This window comes from Lactuca virosa, chromosome 4 (genome assembly GCF_052849685.1).
Source record: "Lactuca virosa cultivar CGN04683 chromosome 4, Lactuca_virosa_CGN04683_v6, whole genome shotgun sequence".
Lineage (NCBI taxonomy): Eukaryota > Viridiplantae > Streptophyta > Magnoliopsida > Asterales > Asteraceae > Lactuca > Lactuca virosa.
In genome coordinates this window covers 172563021-172589018 of record NC_136429.1, presented here as the reverse complement: position 1 = coordinate 172589018, position 25998 = coordinate 172563021, and the positions used below count along the sequence as shown (strand labels likewise).

The following is a 25998-nucleotide window of genomic DNA, read 5'->3' as shown; positions in this document are numbered from 1 at the left end:
TGCTTGTACTAACTACTTGTTGAATCATACACAAAAGTACGTTTTATAACATCGAGTTACCGATGCGTTTTCGTACAATCAATGCACAATCACCTCATAATCAACAACTTATATCTCTATGTTTGAAGACTTATATGATATTACCGTCTCACGATCACTCGAGATAAATTCCATGAAGTGATACAAGTGAGAGTAGGTTGAATCCAATACTCAGAACTTATGAGCACTCATGAATGTTGTAGCAACTTTTGCTATGTCTAACATCTTAGACATCTACAAGCCCAATTCATGACAGTCTTGATTCATACCTACTTCCAACATATGACTGACTGTGGAGAGTTTGAATAATCTAGTTATTTGGGAAGTCAAATCATGCAAAGTGAAACACAAGAATAATACTAATCCTATATGGCCCCAAGCACCTTTGAGAGTAAATAAAACACCTTTTATTTAAACACCATATTGATTACTCATTATTCATCGTATAATGTTTCGATTTATCAACCTAATACTTGAACAATAGTCATGCCATGCTCCAAGTATGCACACTATGTTTGTCTATGATCCTTACTTTGTGAAATAGACCTTTTGAACATGATTCCAATGATGCTCATTTCACAATCCCTAATCCTTATCGTAAATGTAAGAATTCCAAATTCCTGCCACTTACCGAAATCTGTTAGATTCCAAACTTATATGAATTGATCCTCTTGTAATGACTATGCACAAAGTCACAAAGACTTGTCAACAGACATTACAGAGTATTCCAATGGAGATCAATTCCATGGAAACGAAGTTTCAAATTCAAAGTACATTCCTTTGAACATCCTTCTTGCATTAAGTTTTCTAATCTTACACAGATTTAATGAATAACTTCCACCTATGAAACATTTTCATATTCCCATTCTGACTATCATCTCTGAATAAGAGTTGCCTCCTTTTAGAATATGTCAATATGGTCCTTTCCAAAAATTTACACCATACTTCCAACTGTCCATGAGCAACTAATCTTTGTTAAACCTCAGATTGTCCTCGACAATTGCTTAATCATTTTAGTCATATCCAATTATAGACCTTTTTCCCTCTTAATTCCCTAGGCATTTCGAAAAATTTAGAACATATGAATATTACAGCACATGTAATCGATCCTATATCTGAAGCATATGGAACACGATTCATGATGTCTCACATAAAGACATGATCCTAGACCAGTCTTTTGCTACAATATTTTTTTATTTGCCATGTTTTCATAATTCGACTATGAAGAGGTATGCCGTAATCATAATCGAATTTTGAGAACGCAATATATATAGAATTTCCTTATGTTGAACCATTCCAACATAAAATCCATATATATATATATATATATATATATATATATATATATATATATATATATATATATATATATATATATATATTCTTGACTAAGGATGATTAAAATCTCAATCTAAGCTTTTAGAATTGAAATGAAGTATAATTTCCTCTCCCTTAATTATAGCAAAACAACTTTTCAAACCCCTGCAGCTTTTCAAATTGAATCTCTTGTTTTCTATAATTAACATTGCTAACTTGCAAAACTTAACATAATAATCATGCTCCCACTAACATGATAATTATTAGCATAATACTTATGCTCCCACTAGCTTTGACATGTATCTAGAAATCAGCTGGACTTCAAGAAATCAATACTTTATTGACTTTCTAACCAAAGTTCAGATTTCTGATACGAGATGCTTTGATAAGACTTTATCAAAATCATACACTTTTCCTTAGATAGCTCACATGTGTGTCTAAACAAATTTTAGAACTATGAAAAAGGATGTCGTAATCATAGTCTTAATTGTTTAGACCTTTGTCATTTCTCACAAGTCCATGTTAGTCTGTCGGTTAACCACACACGCTCCATTAATGACTTTGAGAATGCAAATATCACAATTGCTATCTACTTAAAATCTACTTAGTGAAACCGTTTCCTCACCATCATTTTCATGAATCGGATAGAAACCTTATGACACTTAGATTTTATGGTGTATGTGTTCCTATCCATGTGAATTTGTCAAAACCATAATCACAAGACAAGGTTAGTGACAAATCCAAACTCATATGAACTGAGCTTGTGTAGTCTTAACTTCTTGCCACTTGGCAGCGCAAGGGCCTACCATTGCTTCCAAGTAGTTATGCAAACAATTGAGAACTCATAGAACTCACATGCATAGTCAACTTTGACTGGAATGGGAACAGAAATAAGAATATGTCAACACGATAGGTTATAAACCTCAAGTCGTGTGCTAGTGATAAACAATACCCTTGATTAGTTCTTGAAACTTTTCAGGATCTTTAAGACTCCCACTGACCTCTTTACATATAAGATTCTCTTGTCAAGAACCATTCCTCGACAAAACAAATATTCAAGAGTTAGTGCGGATTCTTATCAAGATAAACACTTCACTCAATTGGTCTTAGTAGGTCTTTGTTTTATCCAAAAACATCACAACTTACCAATTTCAAATGTACAAGAGTAAGAAAACATTTTACTCTACATTTGAAAAGTGTTATAAACCTTCTTAAGATTATGTCACTCAAGTTACAAACTTGGAGTATTACTCTAAAACTCAATTTTGGAAGGAAGTATGATTTATCTTTTTGATTTAACCAATTTCAACAATTCACGATTCCTCTTCTTAGTCAAACAAACGCACTAAGATGTCCTTAGAGAATCAATTGTGATATGGTTTCATAATCACTAAGATAATCATAAAACAAGATACTCAAGTACTCTCCCATCTCTTTAGATTGGAGAAACTTTTATCTTTCTGCCTAATTTGATTCTTCTCATCCATTCTGCCATACATTGAAACTTTTCCAATGTTTTAGAATTACACTTAAACTTGTAAGTATAACCATATTCACTAAACTTTAGTAAATCATGACGAATAGCCTTATCGATCTTTGTGGTGGACTTGACCAGCGCACAACCAAGTGTACCCGATCCCCTAGTCCTTCACTTGACTCACATATACATGTGAACAAGGAATTAGTCTTAATTTTCCAAAGATGAAGAATTCTCATTCATCATACAATACAGGTTGCATGATTCCAAGTTTCTATCCAACTGAAACTTAGGTGATGAGAATATTTCCTTATTTGGTAAATTATAACACTACCACAAATGAAAGAATCAAATCCATTTTCCAATATTGCTATTAATGGAATCATATAAACAACAATTTTTCACAAATGCCATTGTAAGGATACTTAAAATAAATAAAATCAAAAATTTTCCTTTTATTTTAAAATTGCGGAAAAACTTATCCTTACAATGAAAATACTTATGAAAACAATGTTGTTATCTATTCCTAAGCAATCTATCATAACTCTTAGCAGCAGCTCAAAAATTCTGATCATCGAACCATGCAATCGAAATCCATGATCAGAATCAGCTTACTCTTCTTTTAAGTTCCCTTTCATTTCTTTGATTCTACAAATCATCAAAATACGACCTAGTCACATCATGTAATAAGAATCTCCAAATAGGAACTTAATAGAGTTAGATAGTGGACTTACCTGAAGTAGAGTCATACATTCTGACTTTACAATCCTTATAATTCTTCAGGTAAATAGGGCAGCTTCGCAACCAATGCCCCTTCTTTTGGAAAAAGAAACATATGGACTCTTTGGTAATGGTACATGGGACTATCTAAGACTTAGCCTTTCTCTTTACCATTTGGTCAACCGGGTTGACTATGGCCGATCCCTTTCCATTGGGAAGAGAAGACTTTTCTGGACTTCCAATGTTTCCATTGTCAATGTCCATGAAAGTTTGGGAAGTAGATCTTCCAATCAAATTTGCTTTACCAGTGCACCAAATCATTGATGATTCAGCAGCAACAAGCAAATAGGTAAGATCATTAAGGGTCATGTCATGGTCTGTTATATATTAGTCCTAAAGGAACTCACTATGTGACTTAGGAAGTGATTGAAGAACCTAGTCAACAACCAACTTCCTCAAGACTTTGACACCCAACTCTCCTGGCTTGTCAATATGTGACTTCATCTCCAAGATGTGAGCACAGATAGACATTGCTTGCCAATAGGGCTTGAGTGACCTTGAACTTGTAGGTCAGGGAGAATAATTGCAGGAGGTAGAGGAAGTGAAGCATGATTTCCAGTCCCATTAATGCACAACAAAGGGATTAATCTTTCACCTTGATTGCCATGTGGGATATCATCTTCATTAGGAAAGCTTGTTCCAAGAGATTTGGGCATATCATAGTTGTCTGAACTTAGACATCTATAAGGGAGAAATTCAAGTTAGTTGATTTAAGTCCTTAATATAACACCCAATATGAAATATTAAGGCTAGGACCCAACACAATATTTTATAACTTGGAAGAGGGATGCCGTAATCCAAGCTATAAAATATTTGGAGGTAGGCGAATGACGATTCACCAATTTCCACCATGAAAAACAAAATAGGCAATAGGTTTTAATTGGATTGCAACTCCTAGATCTTTTGAGATTCATTGAACTTTTCAATGGCATGTTTAAATCTCGATCGTGCCCTCTCAAATTTGTGACTGGGATGCCGAGGATCACAAATAAGGTGTGAATAACCATGCAAATTAACTTGGTACACTTAATTTTATCACCTAATCGATGTGCCGGTTATCCACACACGCTCCACCGATCTATGATAAACATTAAGTCACCCTTTGCCACTCTTACTATTCCATGTTAGTGTGCTGGTTACCCACACACGCTCCACCAACGACTTGGTAAGGTACATAGTGTAATTTCATGGATTAGCACCAAATTCACATTTTCCTAAAGTAACTAAGATTGGGAATTTAATAAGGTTTAGTTACTTTATATTTATCATTATGCTTTTAATGAAGGGAGAATTATAGTCTTGTCAAACCCGTTCGGCTAACGACCCTCCACTAGTCAAGGAAGCGGTGGGTGAGAGTGGACACCCATTAAACTGCCATTTTATAGACCGGCTTCGTGAATGAGGCCTACTAACGGTAAGACTGACTTTGTTCTTATACATATATATAAATATTAAACCTATAATATTATAATAATATAAGGGTTGAATTTTAAACTTTTAAAATTCTAAGGGTTTAACTTGGAATTAAAGTATTCATGGGGAAACTTTACAAATTCCAAAACTTGAGGGCAAGTTTTGAACAATTCAAAAACTTTTGGTTTCCATAACTTATGAGTTTAATATGGTTTTTATGAGAAACTTTTCAAGTTCCATAGCTTGAGGACAAGTTATTGAAGACATAAAAATCATTTTGTGATGACATTAAAATTAGAGACTCTTCCATTTTCATAACCTATGACTTTTAATGACACTTTAAAAGAAAACCCTCTTCATTTTCCATAACTTGAGGACAAGTTATGGAGTTCATAAAAACCATTAAGATCAAATTACCAATTAACACAAAAATCAAGTAATTTTTCTATGAAAAAGATCAAACTCATAAGTGAAGATAATTCATATCAACAATTTTCAAGAACTTAGCTAATCACATAAACTAAAACAAGTCTTGAAACTTTAACAATTATCCTTTATTTTGGATGAGATTAAACATTACCATAACATAAAAATCAAATTTTATGAACAAAAAAACACTTTGTGGTAATGATTCTAATCCAAAACAGGCCAAAAAAACAAAAAAAAAAAAACAAATCACCGAACAGTCACCACCTCGTGGAAAATTTTACCACCTCGTGGTGAACTGGAAGATTCCAAAAAAACGTTTTCTCTTGCAAATAGCATCAAGTATAATTGAAAACAAGCCTAGGTTCTGATACCACTGATGGGTTTTGAACATTCTAACACTCCTATGGTGTACATGCAACCCTAGAAACCTTGGATCTATGTTTTCTCTAATATACATGCAAATAAGAATTTTCCAAGGTTCTCATCCTAAATAGCATGGCATGGGGTACTTGTAATATAAAAACTAGTAGAATGACATACCTTTGTAGTTGCTTGGATTCCTTAAGACCTTGTTATCCTAGCACCCAAAATGTGATGCCTCAAATGTTTCACACAACACCACACCTCTTGGAATAACTTGAGAATAGAACTCTTTGATCACAAAATCGGCTAGCCCTCCTTGTCTTGTAATAGTAGCCGATTTTTCTCCTTATGAGGTTGTTTATATAGTGTGTCACATCTAGGGTTATACCATGTAAACCCTAATGTGCATGGCTTTTCATTTCCCCCATGATCCATGGGTTTTAACCTTCATGGAGCATCCATGGAGCACCCAATGGGTCCTAGCCCAATCTAGTGAATCATGAACCATAAGCTCACTATATAAGAATAAAAGATTTACATAATCAATCCTCATATATTTAATTTGTCTCTTTTGATCACAAAATTAATTCCAAGTTAATTCTTGATCAACACTAATTAAATAATATGATTTCATATTAATATATTAGAACTTATAATATATTAATAAATCATAAGTGTCCTTTTTCTCATTTTGTCTATCCAAATGTTGAGATGCCGAGCAACCCAAATGGACCATGCCAAGCCGGGTCAAGTACATACCAAATATAGTTATGGACTTAGACACCTTATCCAAAACTTCTCAAGTCATAAAGTTTCCAACTTTATGACTTATCATAACTCAATGGGACCCAAATCAAAACCCTAAGTCCCCAAGCTTCATCAAATAACTACCAAATCATGCATGGAAGTTGTACACCCATCAAGATCCAAACTTTATGTCTCCATAACCTCAACAAGGACCAAATATGAAGCTCAAAGGTTCTGGAGTAACTTCTACTCACAAGAACCACCTCAAAGGGACCAAAACTATAACAAAATAGCACTTAGCTAGATATACATGAAAGAGTTGTCAAGGTTGAGACTTTATACCTCCAGAAGATAGATCTAGGTGCATAATGCCTGGATCTAAAAGCTCCAACTCAAGCAATGACTATTCAAGAAGTTCCTTCTTCCTCCTCAAGCACCAAAATACTCATAAATCACTTTAAAGCTCAAGAATCACTCAAATGGAGGCTAGGGCTTCGTTCTTAGGGTTAGAGAGGATGGAGGCTAAAGAATGGAAGAGGTTTGGGTCAATAATGATGCTTATAAAGGGACCAAACCCTAAAAACGTGCTTTTGAATCTGCCCAGTGAACGCACTGCGTTCCTACCCAGACTCGTGACCATTTTCTTTGAACGCCATGCGTTCCCATTGGGTACGCATCGCGTACCTGGTTCGGCCCAAAACCCTTCTAACTTCAAAAGGTCATAACTTTTGCGTCCTTTATCCGTTTTCAGCGTTCTTTGTATCCACTGAAAGGTAACGAGAAGCCCTTCACTTCTATCAACTTTATTTAGCCTGAAAACCAACCGAACTTAAATCCAAAATTCATAAAAGGCCTGAACCAACGCCTTTACCAATACCCTTAGGCTCCAAAACACAAACCAAATACCCGGATCATCCAAAATACATTATCCACATACAAATGAGCCCAAACTCAATTCTTCAAGGGTTCTATGTCTTCTAATACCCACTCCTTGCTCACCACCCCGTGATGGGAACGTTTTGAAACAGGGCGTTACACTTCATATCTGAATTAAAATGATGTTTAGATGGATAAAGTTTCCAACTTTATCCATAAAAATGTCACAAACTTTCAAGATCTAAACTTTATGCACTAAAGTGACTAAAGATCTCATAAAACCCAAAACTAGCTAGATCTAACAAATGCATCATCAAGATTTAAGCTTTATACCTTATGGAGATGAGAAACGCAATGTAGGCTCTAGATACACAAGATTGAGCTTCACCAAGCTTCAATGGTGGACTTCTTCGTCTTCAGATGTACCCAAAAACAGTTATAAACACTCAAGAAGCTTAAAATCTTCGCAAATGGTGCTAGGGTTTCGAGATGATGCTTTGGAGAGGATGGAGGTGGAAAATGGAGAGAATTTTGAAGAGTTAAGTTGCTTAAATAGGGCTCAAACCCGAAAAATTTGCTTTTGCACCATATGTAATTATGCCAAGTGTAATTAGGTATGCCCAACATAGCGGATAAAGTTCGTTTGTCATTTAAACTTCAAACGGCCATAACTTCTTCGTTCCAACTCCGATTTCGGCATTCTTTATATCCATGGAAAGGTCTTGAAAATCTCTACAATCGTATCTTGTTAAATTTGGGTGAACACATGTGGAACTCAAAACTATAATCATTGAAAGCAGTTTGAAACCTATCTTCCCCTAGTTTACCCTTGGTTCCACTCACAATTTAAAGGCTTGGATGTCACAAACAAACTTATCAACCTTCAATAAGGCCTAAACTTTACTTTCTCGAAGCCCTAAACTCTTCATATAATCGATTTACGTCCCACGAGCCCTTATTTAAAGAATGATCCAAACAGGGTGTTACAACTCTCCCACACATAAGTTAGATTTCGTCCTTGAAATCATTCCTTACTATCTCCTCTGCCAAACCAAATGATCCTGACTGAGCTCCCTGAATCCCAAAAATGATTGGGGAAGTCACATCACTTCATTGACTGCGCACCCTTACTAGTGTCGAAACCCAAATTAGCAGAAATCACAAGTCCTAACGAAGAATGAACCTCAACTTTTTCCCTAAGTCAACGAGTATCGAACCGCTATGCCTGAAAATGAAAACCCTGAACGATGTATGACTCCCAGAAAGACATAACCAATCCAAAGTGTTCCTGTAAAGACTAAAGTTCATCACCCAAACTGAACAAACCTATTCGTCCTGATCAAATTTATGGACATCCGAAAACATATACACCCCGACCACTTATCAGTACCGAAAAAAATCCTGATCGAAAACAATATTAGCTCCAGACTCAAAAAATGAACAGGTACGGGCGGTCCTGGTCTATCCGTCAACACGACTGCATTAGTCATTCACTCCCGCTGAAGGACAACTCAACCAACCAATGCACAAACGGACACCAAGTCTGCTTTGCCCCAATGATGGATACAAACCGAACCGAGTTCTCACATCACATTCGGCCCCAACCCAGCCTATAATTTTCCCAAGTATTATGAATGTTGAGGCTCACTCACAACCCTTCACCCAAATATGTGATGATCCAAATCATCATAGAGAATGCCACGAGCCAAGTCATAGACTTCCATCAGTATTACATCCGCCTACCCACCTAGTGAATGTTACGACTGCTTCGTAGTCATACAACACTTCCACAACCACATACCAACCTAGTGAATGCTACGGCAGCTCTGCAGTCTTACATCACTCCCACAACCACACACTAACTTGGTGAATGCTACGGCTACTCCACGGTCTTACATCACTTCCACAACCACATACTAACCGAAACATTGCGAGTCAAAACCCCGTCCTACCGGAATCTATTAGGTGTTCGAGTCGTGCTTCAGACCCCAAAGCCTTCATCATACAATAACATGCATATAGGTCCAAACACAACCCTCAACCTGAACCTAGCCATGAATCCATATCATTTGCTCCGATGCTCAACACTGACCAAATAACACTACTCCTTGCTTAAACCTTAACCCTATCGCAACCAGAACTGGATCTTTAGTTGTCTTAGGATGGTACCATGTTGACTGGGCTTCCCAGTTAATCCTTAATCACATAATATCTTATCCGTACCACCCGATTATCCGTTCAAGGCCTCGCCGGCCAAATGGTAGTCTGCTCCGCACTCACAATCCTGCCATATCTTGGATTCTTCCCAACCTTAAGGAACCCTGGTGCTCCCTCCATATATACCGATCTTAATCGCTAACATGGGTACAAATTCTAAAATGGCTCGCACTTGGAACTAGCCCCAGCGGTCCCAAGTAACCATCCCTCACTTGGATTCATCTACATTCAAATAACCGCATAATCATTGGATTACCGAGCCATCCTAAAATATCTCTCCCAACCACCACCACACTAGCTTACTGGGCTAAGATCCCATGATTAAACGATATCAGGTGCCCACACCCCAAACCATATGAAGCACTTTACTACTCTCAACAAAGATTGTCATATCCAAAGTACCTTCCTTGATACAATTCCACATCCTTTTACAATCCCAACTGATGACAAGGAACCCAAAAGACCCACAATTTGAAACAGATAGATACTTACTTCATTGTTCTACTTACTACCGAATCAAACCCGAGTATGCTATAGACAATAATTCCGCAATTCAAAAATTTAGGGCAAACGTACCCAGAAGCCATGATATACTATAAATAGAACTTGACAATATGTTGTCACGTCCACTGACCTCCGACTTATGCGGATCGACAACTTCAAAGCATCCCAACTATTGACAAGAAATGAGAACAACCAATGATCGAGAATGCGATGGCAACAAACCAGTAATCTAATGTTTTTCCACTGAACTAAACCCATGCGAAACTACATATACCCAACCCTGAATTTAATTGACAGATCAACAACTACTTATCTTAGTCTATATGTATCAATTTATACATCAAGATGACAAATCCTTCAACAACTGATGCTCGAACCGAGCGACCTAACCACCTCTTGATTAGTTCATCGGCCTTCCCGAAAGGGACCACTGGCTACAACGAGCTCCTTGACCAACAGCTTCCTGTCGCAAAGACAACTCATGCATTTCCAAGCACATATATCTGATGAAAACTTGCTATGTACCCTAGTCTCGAACCAAAGTCTCGCATACCCGAACCAATGATCCATGTAACCTATTCTTCTAGAACTATGAACTCGAACAGATCGATGATCTTCCAAGTGGCATATCCAGTTCTCCCTCACTTGGGTTCGAACTATCACTAACTGATGTTCCAAAAAAACTACACTTCAAATCGGCTTAGCTAGATACATACCATCCCTGACTCTTGGAATGCATAACACAACGCAAGATAATGTCCCAGATAAAGACCCAGCAAACTCAGGGACATTCTGAAGCTTATATGGAGACCTCGGAACGTCCCAATCATAACCGCCTATATCATCAAGAATGTCATGCAGATGCACAAGCAACAACTTTGATTTTTCCATCGTAGCGCCGATTCTCCATCCAAGTCAAAATGGACTACCTTCCAATTCACCTCTGAATCCCTGGCCTTCACTCTATCACGAGACTCAATCATAAAAGCAAGAGGCATCATCCTCATAGCCAAGATACAACATAGATGATGAAAGTTGTCGTTCCCGATTCACTTCTCTTGAGTACCTGGAACAACCTGCCAGAACACGCTCTAATTGAAATCAAGGTGGGCATACACCTGGTCCTAATCTTGTATAGTCTCTATGAAAATGACTCTATTTCCACATATGAAATATCTCGAGGCGATCAAACCACAAGAATCCTCTTGTGAATTTCCACCCTTGTCGCAGATACCGCAACCATATAATTTCCCCCACTGCGTCATCCTCCAGTTTTTGAAATCATAGACTTGTTATCTCTTTCCTCCAACACAGAAAACTTGTAGAACAGAATGCTCTTCATAGAAAATGACATCATAATCCGTCAGTCGATCACTCAACGTCAAGGCTGCAATCCTCATGCCGCTTATCCCAATTGCTCCCTCTTTGAGTACCGCGACTCAGACTGGCACTATATCAAGCAGGGCCCTCAAAACCTCAAAATCAAATACTCATCTAGATTTAGATCATTCAATCCCAACCTGAAATGGCCACTAAGGCCCAAAAATCATCAGACTCGCCCTCATCCCGAATAGCCATAACTGAAAGGCTAATAAATACCAATATGTTGCAACGGATTCATGGTGCCAAACCATGTTCCTACCCTCCACCAGATCCTTAAAATTTTCAGGACTTTCCTTTATTTAAGTACGGATCCTGTGCTTTCAGTAGTATGGGCCTAATACTACCTTCCACACCTATCCATACTTTCTTCAAGAATTATCCCAAACGCTCTAAGTCACCTTCTCAAACTGGTACTCCAAATACTCGCTAAAAAACACATCCATACTGACTAGAACACTTCCTAGGCTCTCCTAGGTTCCCAACCTCACGCTGCCATCAACTGCTGAAGAACTCCTACTAATGTCAGCTAACTACTTCATGAATACAATCACATGTAACAAAGCTGAGATAATCATTCGAGTAAAAGACTCAGCCCTACAACGGTTAGACTCAAATGAGAGCTGCACAATAGAGACAAATCCATTACTCTGAGATTATTTAACCTTTGCATCATGTGACTTAACGTATTCACTTAATAGTTAACTCACATCACTAAGGGTCCCACAAATCACAAAGCAAGCAGCATTCATGCAATAACACTCCAAGCCACAAGGAAAACAAAGGATATTCTAAGCTTACTTGCTAGTACCATGCTAGGGACTTCTACTCTCACTATCGGTTGCCTTATGCATGCAAATTATACACAAAATGGGATCGCATACACTGTCGAATGAACGATTCTACCCTATGCCCACAACCAGACAAGGAACATGAAATAAGGCCAAATCAATCCTTCTAGGGATATATGATCCTAGTCGTATATAATTTTTAAAGAATAAACTTAGCAATCAATTCTATCAATATAGATTCCAAATCTAGAATAACATCCAATTATCCTAGGCTACATGACAACACATATCAGGCCAATCTATCATGCAATTCCTAAAAGTATCCCTAGTTTCATCCTAGCATGCAAGCATTCATATAACATATCAACATGTATGGGTATTCTGGGAATCACTTACTTGAGCTCGACTGCTTGCACGCATCATTCCCCCTTTTCATTTATAAAAAAATCTTCTTAGAAAACTTATTTTCTTTCAAAAATATTACCAATTCCTCAGTTTGAGTTCAGACACACCCGAGAGTGTGACCGAATCCCTAAAACCAAGGCTCCGATTCCAACTTGTAACGTCCCAAAAATACCAAGTAAAATTTTTCATTTTAATTAAGTAAAAACCATTCATTCGTCATCGCAAAAGACGATCAGAGTAAAAGTATTCTCAAAACATCGAAGTAAATCATAAACACTCATTGCATAATAAATCTTCAGGGGATGCAGTGCGATCAAGATGGGCCCTTCCTTTTGGAACGGAAATACCTGAAACCATAAACATAAACTGTAAGCATAAAGCTTAGTGAGTTACCCAAAATACGACATACCAATCATACAACTAGGCTTAACCCTAGGGTATATTCCAACCTGATATACAAACACGGGCCTAGCCCTAGGGCCTCGCCCTGGGGTGTATTTCAACCCGATAAACACATACAGGCCCCACCCTGGGGCCTCGACCTGCGGTATCTTTCAACCCAATCATACAATAGTGGGCCCCGCCGTGAGGTCAATTTCAACCCGAACATATGATAGTGGCCCCGCCCTGGGTTTATTTCAACCCATCGTACAACCACATATAAACCACAAAAACAACTATCATCCTAAATAACACAACAATAGACCAACATTGGTGCCTTCGACCCAAGGATACACTGAGAAGACTTACATCACAGTCTGAAAAAATAGTTGCACCGATCACTGCTCTAAAAGCTATCCATATCGGTCACCTATACAATTGACAAGGCCCCAAATCTCAAGTTATAAATTAAATTACCCAAAATGCCCTTAGGTCAAAGTTGGTAAAAATCTTGGTCAAAGTCAAAAGTCAACTGAGTTGACCAGGTCAACTCAGTTGAGTATGTTGGGTGTACTCAACACGTACGCGAGGCGTACTACGCCTTGACCAGAAGTCGAGGGGCTGACCACGTACGCACATCGTACCTTTTGGTACGCCCAGCGTACACGGCTGCCATCCTTCCAATCCATTAAGAGTTTAATCCTTTAAGCTCTTTCGTCTAAAATCCAGATCTAGCCCTTAAAAGATGTCCTTAACCATAAAGTTTCCAACATTATGGTCTTGCATGGCTAATAAGTCTTCAACATCCAAAAACCCTAGCTTCTTCACTCATTAAGACATCCAAGACCATGCATGGAGGAAAAATATGGACCAAGGTCACATTTTATGACTCCTAATATCTCCATAATGGATAAAATTTCCAACTTTATCCATTAGGATAGTCCAAAGAATCAAGATCTAGTCTTTAAGTCTCAAAAGGACCAAAAATGCATCTTTCTCAACTAAATCATTTAAGTCCAAGTCTTCAACCTTCATATCAGAATTAAAATGATGTTTAGATGGATAAATTTTCCAACTTTATCCATAAAAATGTCACAAACTTTTAAGATCTAAACTTGATGCGCTAAAGTGACCAAAGAGCTCATAAAACACAAAACTAGCTAGATCTTAAAATTTAACATCATCAAGATTCAAGCTTTATACCTTCTAGATTTGAGAAAAGCAATGTAGGATCTGGATCCACAAGCTTGAGCTTCACCAAGCTTTAATGGTGGACTTCTTCTTCTTCTTTAAGATGTACCCAACAACACTCATAAACAAACAAGAAACTCAAAATCTTTGCAAATGGGGCTAGCGTTTCGAGGTGAAGCTTTAGAGAGGATGGAGGCTGAATATGGAGAGAGTTTATAGGAGTTAAGTTACTTAAATAAAGCTTAAACCCCAAAAATTATGGTTTACACCCTTTGTATTTACGCCCAACGTAATTAGGTATGCCCAACGTACTGGATAAAGTCTGTTTTTCATGTAAACATCAAACGACCATAACTTTTTTGTTCCAACTCCGATTTCGGCGTTATTTATATCCACGAAAAGGTCTTGAAAAGCTCTACAAACCTATCTTGTTAATTTTGGTTTAAAACAAGTCGAAATCAAAACTATAATCCTTGCAATTAGTCTAACAACTACCCCAGTTCACCGTTGGTTCTCACTAACGATTCAAAGGCTTATATCTCACAACCAAACTTTTCAACCTTCAATAAGGCCTAAACTTTACTTTCTAGAAGCCCCAAAGTCTTCACATAATCGATTTATGACCCACAAGCCCTGAATTACAGAATGATCCAAACAGGGTGTTACAGTTGGTTTATTTTTTATTGAGACAACGACATCGATCAATGATCTAGAGGTGATGTCACCTTAAATGAAGATCAGTAGTTTATATTCTAGAGGGTCATGAAAAGAGGTTGTAACGCATGGCCATTTTAGGGATAAACCGAAGAGGTAATAAGTTTCTTATTTTAAATATATAGGATACCCTTCCATCATTATCTTCGTGTTTATTCACATTACACTTAGGTTTAATCCTTGTGACACCCATATGACGTTATATGTCTGAGTTATAAAAAATATTCCAACTTGGTGATGGATTGTTAGTAATTTATAAGGAATAAATTACAAGTTGGCAATTTCCTTTGTCCCATATTGGTGGGAGGAAGAAACTTTTGTGGGTTTATAAGGCTTCCGTTGTCTTAACCTTTAAAGGATTAAATCAAGATTAAAGGGTAGGCCAAGCATGCACTCGTGTCAAGGATGTGAGATGTGAGGATTGGAAAATGGCACGCTTTATGAATATTTTTCACTTCGTATTGGTCGCTAGGAGCTGATGAGCTTTTGTTTTTGGCTGGGTTCGGGTCTTATCGGTTTTGGACCAACCTAGTTTAGTTGACTGATGGTTGACTTTGTGGCTAGCTTCTAGGAAGTCTTCATAGCTCGGATAAACTCTTAGTTTCATTCTAGATAGCCTTCTAGTTTGGATTCATATAACCTTTAGGTTTGAATTCGAATTTGGATAACTTCTGATCTTTTTTAATTCCAAACTAAGATACAAGTCCCTATACATGGGGTCGTCCGAGTCCCATTTATTAACCACCAAAACTGATCTCTCTATTGGCTCTCCTCGCTCCTTCTTCGGTTCAGTTTGTTTCCAATTTCTGAGTATTTGCTTTGCATTTATCAATTCTTCCAATGATGTTGGAACGAATGCTAATTGCATTAAATCATAGGGTTCTATGACGCAGCTTAGAACAATACGAGCATCAAGATCTGCAATTTTAAAGTTGATTTTCAATTTCTATTACGTCTTTTAATTTGTCTGACAACGGGATAATCTCTTTCTACCTTACTTACAATTAGATTTGATCGCAAACGGTGAAACTAATTTTTGGACGAAACTTGGTAAAGAAGTAAAAATAATCAAACTTATTATTTGTGGTTAATCGACACATATTTTCCAATATTATTTGTCAGTCAATTTGTTTGCTTTAGACTAATAAACTGGAATTACTTCACAATAATAATCACCAAATTGTTTGTTTATTAAATATAAAATATAGAAAAGGTATAAATTCACATGATATATTTTATATCATTGACCTCATATGACATGATGACGATTTAACATGAACTTCTTATGTACATCCCTCGTATGCAAGCAAATGAGATGTATGCTAACGTGAATGGTGTATCCAATCTGGCTAGAGTGACAATGGAAATATTGGTTGTTGAAGCAAATATAGTATTTATCACTTTATTTCGAAAATGGTGTTATTTTATTTTGGCAACTAGTCCCACTAAACTGGAGATATGTTTTCTTCAATGAAAATGATTTCTAAAAGGATTTTGTAATTTATGCTATAGAAAAAAGAAAGATTTATCAAGTATTTTATAAATTATTTTCAAGAAATAAAAACTTTTATAGTGAAAAAATGTTAAAACACGATACATTTTCTATTGACATTGTACTTTTTATTCAAATTTTATTTTATTTTATTTTCTGTTATATTACTTGTATTGTAAACCCTACTGATTTTTGCTGTAGACCCATCGTTACCTCTAAACCTCCAACATATTCCTGATTAAATAATCATTTGATGGATAGGTTTAGACAAATAGTAGAAATTTGTTAAAAACTGTTGTTACAAAGTTATAGACATGTGAAAAGTTCATAGCTACAAATTCTAATATCAATTTTGTATTTAAAACTTCCAATGACATTATTATATTCTAAAAAGCACTTCCAATGACATTATTATATTCTAAAAAGCACTTTAAAACTTGCATGTTGTGGTCCAACCAACAATAATTTTCTAGAAGACAGAAATATATAACGACAAGTACAAACCATTAACTTTCTCAGTAAAACATTTTTTCTGTAACGCTTATGTTTATAGCACAAGTACAAAACATAATTTCTTTCTTAAATTTAAAATTATATATGAACCTCATAATTTGTTTATAATTGTGACGAAACAAACTCCTTCACTTCTTACCCATATCATTTTTTTTCTTAAAAACTGTTCATTTCTCAAAAACCAGATTGCCACCTTCAACAATATAATCCTAACTTTCAATTTAATAAACTTGAAATAATACTGTGAACACTAGACAATAGTAATATAAAATTAGTTCATAATATGCAAATTAAGTTGCGCCTAAGCTAGCTTAAAATCATGCTTATTTTTTTGAGTGTTTTAAAAAAAATCATGTTTGACAAACAAAAATAGTTGACATAGAAGTTTATAAACTAACTTTTAAAAAGCTAGTTTTTCAACCGGTTTATAAAGTTTATTTTTAAAAAAAATCTTCCATCTATACCCTTTAATTATAATAAACATTTTTTCTATATATCTTTATATGTCATTTTAAACTCAGTTAGTTTATCAGTTAATTTACCAAATGTTATTTTTATCAGCTATGAGTTAGCTTTTTAAGTACTAATTAACTTTTTAGCTATCAACTAGTTTTCCAATTGCTAACTTTTCAGCTAATATATACCAAACATAACCTAATCATGTTCTTATAATAGACAAAACCACCAAGTAGGAATCAATAGAAATCAGATATGTCCTGGATCACCATCAAAGAACTAGTAACCATATTTTTCAAATGGTAATCCCGTTTTAGTACGGGTTCCCCGGAGGTGATTCACCATTTTGGTGAAAATACAGAGACATCTTGCATTGCATTTGCAAACGAAATTGTATTACCTCCTCTTAGCCAATCCTAACTGAAACCCCTAAGATTAGAACTTAACGACCTTTCTTACAGGAAACCCAAACTTTATCTTGTGAACGTTGAAAGTGATTGTTAAAGAATTACAAACAAAGCAATTTTAATCTAAATGTAATTCGTATGTGTTTTCTAATAAGATTACTTTACGTATCGTGTAGCCAAACCTTTTGCAAATAAGAACATTGGTTTCTGAAAAAGCAAAAGAAAGGGCAAAACTGGGCATATAGAAATATAACTTGCATGCATGTGAAATAGTACACCGTTATTTGTAGTTATCCAGGCAAAATACCAGTCTTCACTAATTTCTTTAGTAGATCTAATCTAAAATCCGTCCTTGATAAACGACAATTCCGTAATTAGTACAAATATTATTCCTTTTTTAAACTACTCGTTTGTCAAATTAGTTACATTAACTAGAGATAAAAAAAAGTACACATCAACAAAATATAAATATAGAATTTATTTATTTATTATAACATGAGTGCTCATTCTTATTTTACTTTATATAATTTGTCATAAGTGAGCACTTACTTAGTTTACTACTATAGTTTATAAAAAAAAAAGTACAAAAGTTCTCACAAAATTTTACAACTTTCCTGCAGACACTTTTATACTAAACAGAAGCTCACCACAGACAAAGGCCACATGAACGCCACGACAGAATCCTCTCATGCTCACCCATGTGATATGCTCTGTGCTTTCTTCATCTTCTTCTTCCCCATTTTACCCCTCTCTCTCTCTTCTCTCTTCTCTCTCTCTCTAACATTTACTCCATTTTTTACATTACAGTGCATGCATTGGGGTTCTCGTCACTGAACATTTGTGGTGCTGGTGGGTACCCATACGCCGATTCTGCGGTGTATCTTGGCGGGTATACATGGTAATTCTGTGGATGGTAATAGTAGAATTCGTTTTTCCGAAGCTCCACCACCCTCGTATCATCTCCTCCTCCGTCGCCGCCGCCTTCCGGACCACCTTCTGGTTTTCCTGCTTCTTCTCCTCCGCCTTCCTTCTTCTCGTCTTTCTTCTCGTCTTTCTCTTTATCTTTCTCTTCACCGCCGCCGCCACCTTCTTCTGCTTTTGCCTCTTCCTTCTTTTCGCCGCCGCCGCCGTCGTCCTTCTTCTCGTCGGCACCCTTGTCCTCCTCTTTCTTTGGTTCAGGGTCTTGTTTCACGATCACGGCGTGTTTTCCGGTTCTTTTGTGAATGTACTCCACCAACTGTGGAGCTGTGAACGTGCCTTTCACTGATACTTGTGAGCTTTTTAGATCTGGTTCAACACTTTCCACCCCTAAAATACACAAACGATGCAAGATATTGTTAATGATTTGGTAGTTGGGATTTTATTGGAATATTTTGATTAATATTTAATAGGTTATTCAATCTAAAAGAAAATATATTGAATCTTGAAAGAATTCACGAATTTGAATCAATAAAATATGGAGATATATAGAGATAGTGATGGATTACTATTATAGCAAAAGGCAGATGAATTTTCAATTTTGGTTAAGATTTTCAAGAATCAAAAAAGGGAGATGGAGTGAGTTCTAAAGAAGTTGATGGTTGTAGATCAAAACAAAAGAAAAACAAGTCAAACAAGATTCGTAATTAGTCAAAAAAAAGGAATTTCTTTTCGTAAAAATGATTGCTTTATAAACAAGAACACACACCTTTCATCCTTAGAATACGTTTTCTGATCTCTTGAGCACAAGCTTCACAATGCATGTTTACTTTCAGAAGCACTGTAATCACCTGAGGAGGCTGTAGTTGAACATCACAAACCACATGAGGAATTTGAATGATTCTATATACTTCATATCATTAGCAGTGGCAAAACTGTAATTAATCAACTAACCTCTTCTTTCTTCTCTTCTGGTTTTGGAGCTTCTTTCTCCTCGACTTTAGGCTCCTCCTCCGGCGGTTTTGGTATCGGAGAAAGAAGCTCAACTTGCCGGTGACTCTTTTTCTGGACCCTTTCAAGAACCTTCAACGGATCTGCTTTTTCTCCTTTTACTACAACCTTATGCGTCTTACAATCCGTAGCAACATCTTCGACTCCTTAATAATTCAAACAAATATCATTCAGTTCAATTCAAACTTCAAAATCAAATCAATCAGCAGATGTATATAACGTAAAACGGATACAACGAACAAACCATCGAATCCCCTGAGGCACCGCCGGACTTTTCTCGCACAGCCTTCACAATGCATGAAAACTCTCAAAACAATCTCTTGCGGCGGCGGAGGTGGTGGTGGTGGTGCGTCTTTTTCCTCCTCTGGTTTCTTCTCATCAGCTTTCGCCGGTTCTTCCTTCTTCTCTTCCTCTGGTTTCTTCTCCTCCTCCGGCTTTGCTACTTGCTAAAAAAAACAAAACCCACATCAGAAATGTCAAAAAGATTGATGCTTTTTCCAATAAACGAAAAGAAAAATGAATCAAAATCTAAGAACTACGAAAACCCACCTCTCCCATTATCACTTCTTTTCAGAAATCGAAAGACGGAAAGAGGATTTAAGGGTTTCTTTTATATATATAGTAGAATGATAAGGTTTTCAAGACTGAAAGTCAGAAACAGAGGAAGCTTTTTATTTTAATCTGGTGGAACAGACACGCACAAAAACACACTGAGGTGTGTGTTTGTGTAGTTATGGGAGGAGATTAAAAGGGAGTTGTAGATGTGTATGGGAATCGTGATTGTGTGGTATGATGTTGATGATGATGATGATGATGTTGATGATGGGGATGATGATGAGGACCATCAGATCTAAAGAGAGTACTCATTACCGTCATCAAAAACTGACGTGGCTTATATGTAGCTGCCACGTGGATTAGGGGTAGCTTAACTTTCTACCAATGATACGACAGCGTTTTGAGTTGTTTATTTTCGGTAATATTTGGGTACTTCTCACTTGCTATACTGGTCCAGGCCTACCGCTCTCTATACCGTTTGATGTGATTGATCAGATAGTCAATCTTTTGACTTTACAAACGTAAGAATTATTCCTGTATTATTTTACCAAGAGTATTTTCATAAATTTCTATTTTTAGTTTTTTAGATCCAAACATATATAGTTTACTAAAAAGTTTAATAATTATTTAATAAATTCGTTAAGAAAAACAGAATCCAAGGAAACAATCCTAGGGTTAATAAATAATAAGTAGATATCAGAGAAAAGATAATATCACATAAGAAAACAAAGTTAGTTTGGAAATGTTGGGACCCTCAAATTTAGTTCTTCGGGAAGCTTTTTTCTCATAATACTTCGAAAGTCGTAAGCGTAATATTTATAACACGAAATATTGTCTTACTTTTTTACTTTAAGACACTAATTGATCCAAAAAAACAGGTATCTTTTTACCAAAAAAGATCATCTTAATACAAAGTCTAAGCAGCCTTTGTTGTAACTGCCACAATTATGATGTTTTGTACAAAAAAGATATGTATAAAAGACGTTATATCGGAAGATAAAGGTGGATACAATCCGAAAAAGCAACCATAAATGAGAAAAGTAAGGAGAAAGTAGTGATGACAAGATCTATACATAAGCTAAGGACGGGAGATTGGTGGTGAATTGTTACATTTCGTCACAAATTTGTAACCACAATTGAATCATGAGTTTTCACGAACACTTTTTCAATCATGGAAACTTGCTTTACACATGATTTTCGACTTTTTATTTGTCTTATTGAGCATGCTAACAGTACGTCTTATATTCAATCACGGAAACTTGTGGTTTTAGGACCATGTCCTAACATCTTTGGCTTTCCTTGTTGGACATTCTTTCCATTATATTAATATCAATGAGTTTTTTTTAATCGCAAACCAGAAATATTATAAATAAACCACGAGTAAGGACGTAAAAAAATAGTAACAATTACAAGAAAAAATTGAAAGAAGATCACCTAGAAAAACTAAAACTCTAACCCAACCAAAATAAGAAAAATGACATAAACAACCATATCCAATGATAATGTTAGAACATGGAGCCACAAATATATACCCTAGACGAAAAAGAAAACAGGAAAAGGCTAAAAACAAAATGTCACACTATAAAAAGGTAACGAAAAAAAATAGGGATTCACATCTAATTAAGCAACACTTTAAGTTAAAAGTTGTTCGAACACAAATAACGATAACAAATGTCATATGACAACATATTTAACCGTCAAGACCAAACCAACACAAGCCGAAGAGGATCAACTAAGGAGAAAAAAATGATGACAATTCAAAGTAAGGACTAAGAGATTGGTAGTGTGTTGTAACATCTCGTAAAAAATTTGTCGCCACAGCTGAATCACGAGTTTCCACAAACACTTTCTTCATGATTAAAATTTGCTTTACATATGATGTTCGGCTTTTTATTTGTCTTATGAGCATACTATAAATACCATCTTATATTCAATCAAGAGAACTTGTGGTTTCAGGAGCATGTCCTATCATTTTTAGCTTTCCTTGTTAAACATTTTTTCCTATTTTATTAATATTCACGGTTTTTGTTTTAGGCGTAATATGTTAAAATTTAAGGGTAGAAATAACAATGAATCGGATAATCTCGTGAATCGTGTTTTGGAAATCACTTTCCGAAATATGTATTTTGACCTTTATTCTTAGGGTTATACGAATGTAGATTCGTGGGATAATTCAAAAGATCAAATAAGATTTTAGGATCAGTCTAATCTACAAACACATAATACATTGTTTGTTGAGTGTTCTTCAAGATAGTGAAATGCAAAGTGATTGATTTTCGAGTATCATTTTATAACATTTCCATGAAATATCAATTTTCCTTTATATAAGAAAGATGGCGGTTAGAAATGTGGTTAGCATTCATTTTGGCACAAAAAATGGTGGTTAGAAGGGTGGTTATAAGACATAATCAACTAGTACATCATCATGATGCCATAACTTTTTTTGGCGGGAAAACACATGGCGATTAGAAAGGTGGTTAACATTCATTTTCAGTGGAACCAACGCCAGTGCCTCATGGACCCCGCGAGGGGCGTTGCCTCTTGGAATCTTATACCAAGAGGCGCTACATCGGACTCTCAAAGTCCCGAGTTCATATTTATTATTTCGTGTATGCACTTCGCACCTCCGGTGTGGTCTCGGTGAGTAAATAAAACTGAACATATCTCAATATTTATAATAATTACATTAAAATATATTAATAACACTAAAATTAGTAACGTAATCCAAAAATACTATAAATATACCAATATCAAGAAACTGGAAAAAAATGTACAACTATAAAAAAAGGTAATGAAATAAGATCGCCCACAAAAACTAAAACTCTAACTTGACCAAGTAAAAAATAAATAAATAAATAACAAAGCCATAAACAACCATACCCACCAAAAATGCAAGAAGGTTGAACCATAAATACACTGCTAAACTAAAAGAAAACATGGTCAACTAAAAACAAAATAACAAGATAAAAAGCTAGAAAAAAAATACGAGATGTATTCGGTAAAATTAACTGGTAGCGGGTAGCTGGTGATGGATAGCGGATAACTGATAGTTGGCAGCGTTTTGTTAAACGCTATGTGAGGTAGATTTTGGATTTGAAGCTTGTAGTATCAAACAAGACTTTCTATTAGGGGTGTGTATGAGGAGGTTTGGTTCAGTTATTGAACAAAACCAAACCATAACCATTACTATTGGTTAATGCGTTTTGGTATCCAGTGGTTATGGTTAGTATTGGTTATGGTTAATGGTTTTGATTAATAGTTAATATTTGTTAACCATAATATTCAAAAATGATACAAAATGAAAGTATATTGGTATAAAAAGTGAAAAAAGATTACAAAAAATATTGGACCAACAATTTTTGTAAGCTTTTGAAATCTTATAATAATAAACTAAAACATATAACTTTTGTATTTGAATGACGCCTCCAATCAACTCTGCTACGTTTACAAATTGTAGAATTACAAATTGTAGAATTAAGAATTAACAACTTAATCAATTGTCTTAGCACAATGCATGATTGCTAATTGCATGTGTATCTGTGTGTACAATCGTAGATGATTTAATTCCTCAATCATGTCTACTGATAAGTGAGCATTAATGATTTTTTTAAAAAAAACTTTAATTCCACTTGAATAAGTTGAACTATATTATTTTATATATAATGTATAGTTTATATATATTTAAATATAAAGTTATCGGTTCGGTTAATAATGGTTCGGTTAATCTATAAACCATAACCAAACCATTAGTTATCACTTAGGAAAAAATACAAAGCGAACCATCGGTTTTAAAAATGGTTCGGTTAATATGGTTCAGTTTTTTCGGTTAATTTGGTTTTGATTCAGTTTTTCGATTATTATACTCACCCTTAGTTTCGAGATTAATTAATATCAGGGTGGGGGCTGAGCATGGGGATGCCCTCAAGGAGTTAGAACCATTAAATAGGGCTCATAACCCCTCAATTAGGGTTTAGATCATGCGCCCCTACGCTCTGCGTAGATATCTTTACGCCCAACGGAAAGCACTAATCCCTCGCAGAGAATCTTTTACCTACGCCCATTGTAGGAGGTCATCCTACGCCCAACGTAGGGCACCTAAAGTGCACAAATGGTAAGATTAAATGGTAGGAATCATACCTGAGGATACGAGTGTTACTCGATCACTTATTCCGGAACCACCCTCACCTCCAACGATTAAAGTCACAATCATTAGTCCCTACCACGGAACATGTCTCTGATGACACATAAGAAACTGGAAATACCCTCACTAACAAATTACTAATGATGCCACCCAAGTTGTGAAGGCACCCGCATCTTCCAAGCTCATAACACCATTTACCAAATAGAGTATTACATGGATATCGATAGGGATAGAAAATATTATTAACAACTAAAACCAAAATTCAACTTGTAACCATTACAAAATGAAGCCATTATTCCCCATCCACAATGTTAAAATCATATATATATATATATATATATATATATATATATATATATATATATATATAGAGAGAGAGAGAGAGAGAGAGAGAGAGAGACCGACAACCCACCGTCGAACCACATCATCATCAAAAAAGAGAAATAGGAAGGTGTGTGTGCTTATGTGTTCCCCGATCATAAACAAGAAAGAGAAACAATACGAAAAGATAGAGCACTACAGTTGGAGGGATGAAGGAGGCGATGTAATAACTTCACCGCTGATTTGGCAATGGTTGTGCGTAGCACCACTGCCAGAGGCAACAGTGGTCGCCTGGTCGAGATAGTTGCTTGTGGCCGTATTTTTGTGTAGATTATGCCAAGCATTCTTAATTCAAGAACACTAAATAATTTCAGAAATGGAAATTGAAATCTTTAGTACATCACCTGCATCACCTCCCTCATTTGTATCCTTTTTGGGGTTATTTTTTTTGAATCGATAGACTTCATATTTGTAAATTTAATCGACGTAGACCAAAGGGGATGAAAAACGAAGATGGATGGCGTTAGAGGAGCACGTTCAAGTCAGCGTCACTGGTAGTGGTTAGGGTTTCCGACGAAGATGGATGGCGTTAGGGTTCTACAAATAGATGAGAAGGACGAAAGGGGTTACTTTGGCATTTGTCTTCACGTTCTTGTTTCAAAAAGCAACAGGTTCTACAGGTGGGCCATATTTATCTTTTTAAATTATTAAAAATCAATGAAAACATTAAGTTAACTGGAAAATAAATACACAAAGGGCATTATTGTCTTTTCATATTTGACACGAACTAAAACCGTAGGAAAACCATCTATCAAGGACGAAACATGCAACTTTTAAACATACGAAAAATGGTCTGAGTTAATTTTTAAAAATAGAGACTGAACATGTTGTTTTAGCATCTACACAAGAGACGATTCATATAATTTACTCCACTTGCGTAAAAACATTATGATATTCACTGTTATGAAAAGTTAATCATTTATATTGATCGATGTAAGATATACATATTTTATATTCACGGATTTCTTCCGATGGTCGATAATGAATATCTATCGTTTCCCTTTTCCTAAACTGGTCTTATAAATTCAAAACTAAAACTTTTTTTTTTTTTTTATTTTGTGAACATTAAATACATGTGTTTATATATACCGTAATATTAA

At 35.8% G+C, this 25998-nt stretch overlaps 1 protein-coding gene across 1 annotated transcript; it reads right to left on the bottom strand.

Moving 5' to 3' along the window:
• Positions 1-18441: 18441 nt before the first annotated feature.
• Positions 18442-20508, bottom strand: LOC145107728 (heavy metal-associated isoprenylated plant protein 7-like). Its single transcript, XM_079044681.1, has 5 exons — positions 20371-20508; positions 20066-20267; positions 19765-19967; positions 19580-19670; positions 18442-19200 (listed from the first exon to the last, which is right to left on the bottom strand). The coding sequence occupies exons 1-5, from the start codon at positions 20377-20379 to the stop codon at positions 18689-18691; spliced, it is 1017 nt and encodes a 338-aa protein (XP_078900807.1). The 5' UTR covers positions 20380-20508; the 3' UTR covers positions 18442-18688.
• Between the last annotated feature and the right edge of the window lie 5490 nt (positions 20509-25998).

Excerpts from the sequence above, each read along its gene's own strand:
- LOC145107728 (XM_079044681.1), bottom strand. Across the intron at positions 19,968-20,065 it reads GTGCCTCAGGGGATTCGATG|GAGTCGAAGATGTTGCTACG; the intron begins GTTTGTTCGTTG and ends TGAATTATTAAG. Across the intron at positions 19,671-19,764 it reads CAGAAGAGAAGAAAGAAGAG|CCTCCTCAGGTGATTACAGT; the intron begins GTTAGTTGATTA and ends GTTCAACTACAG.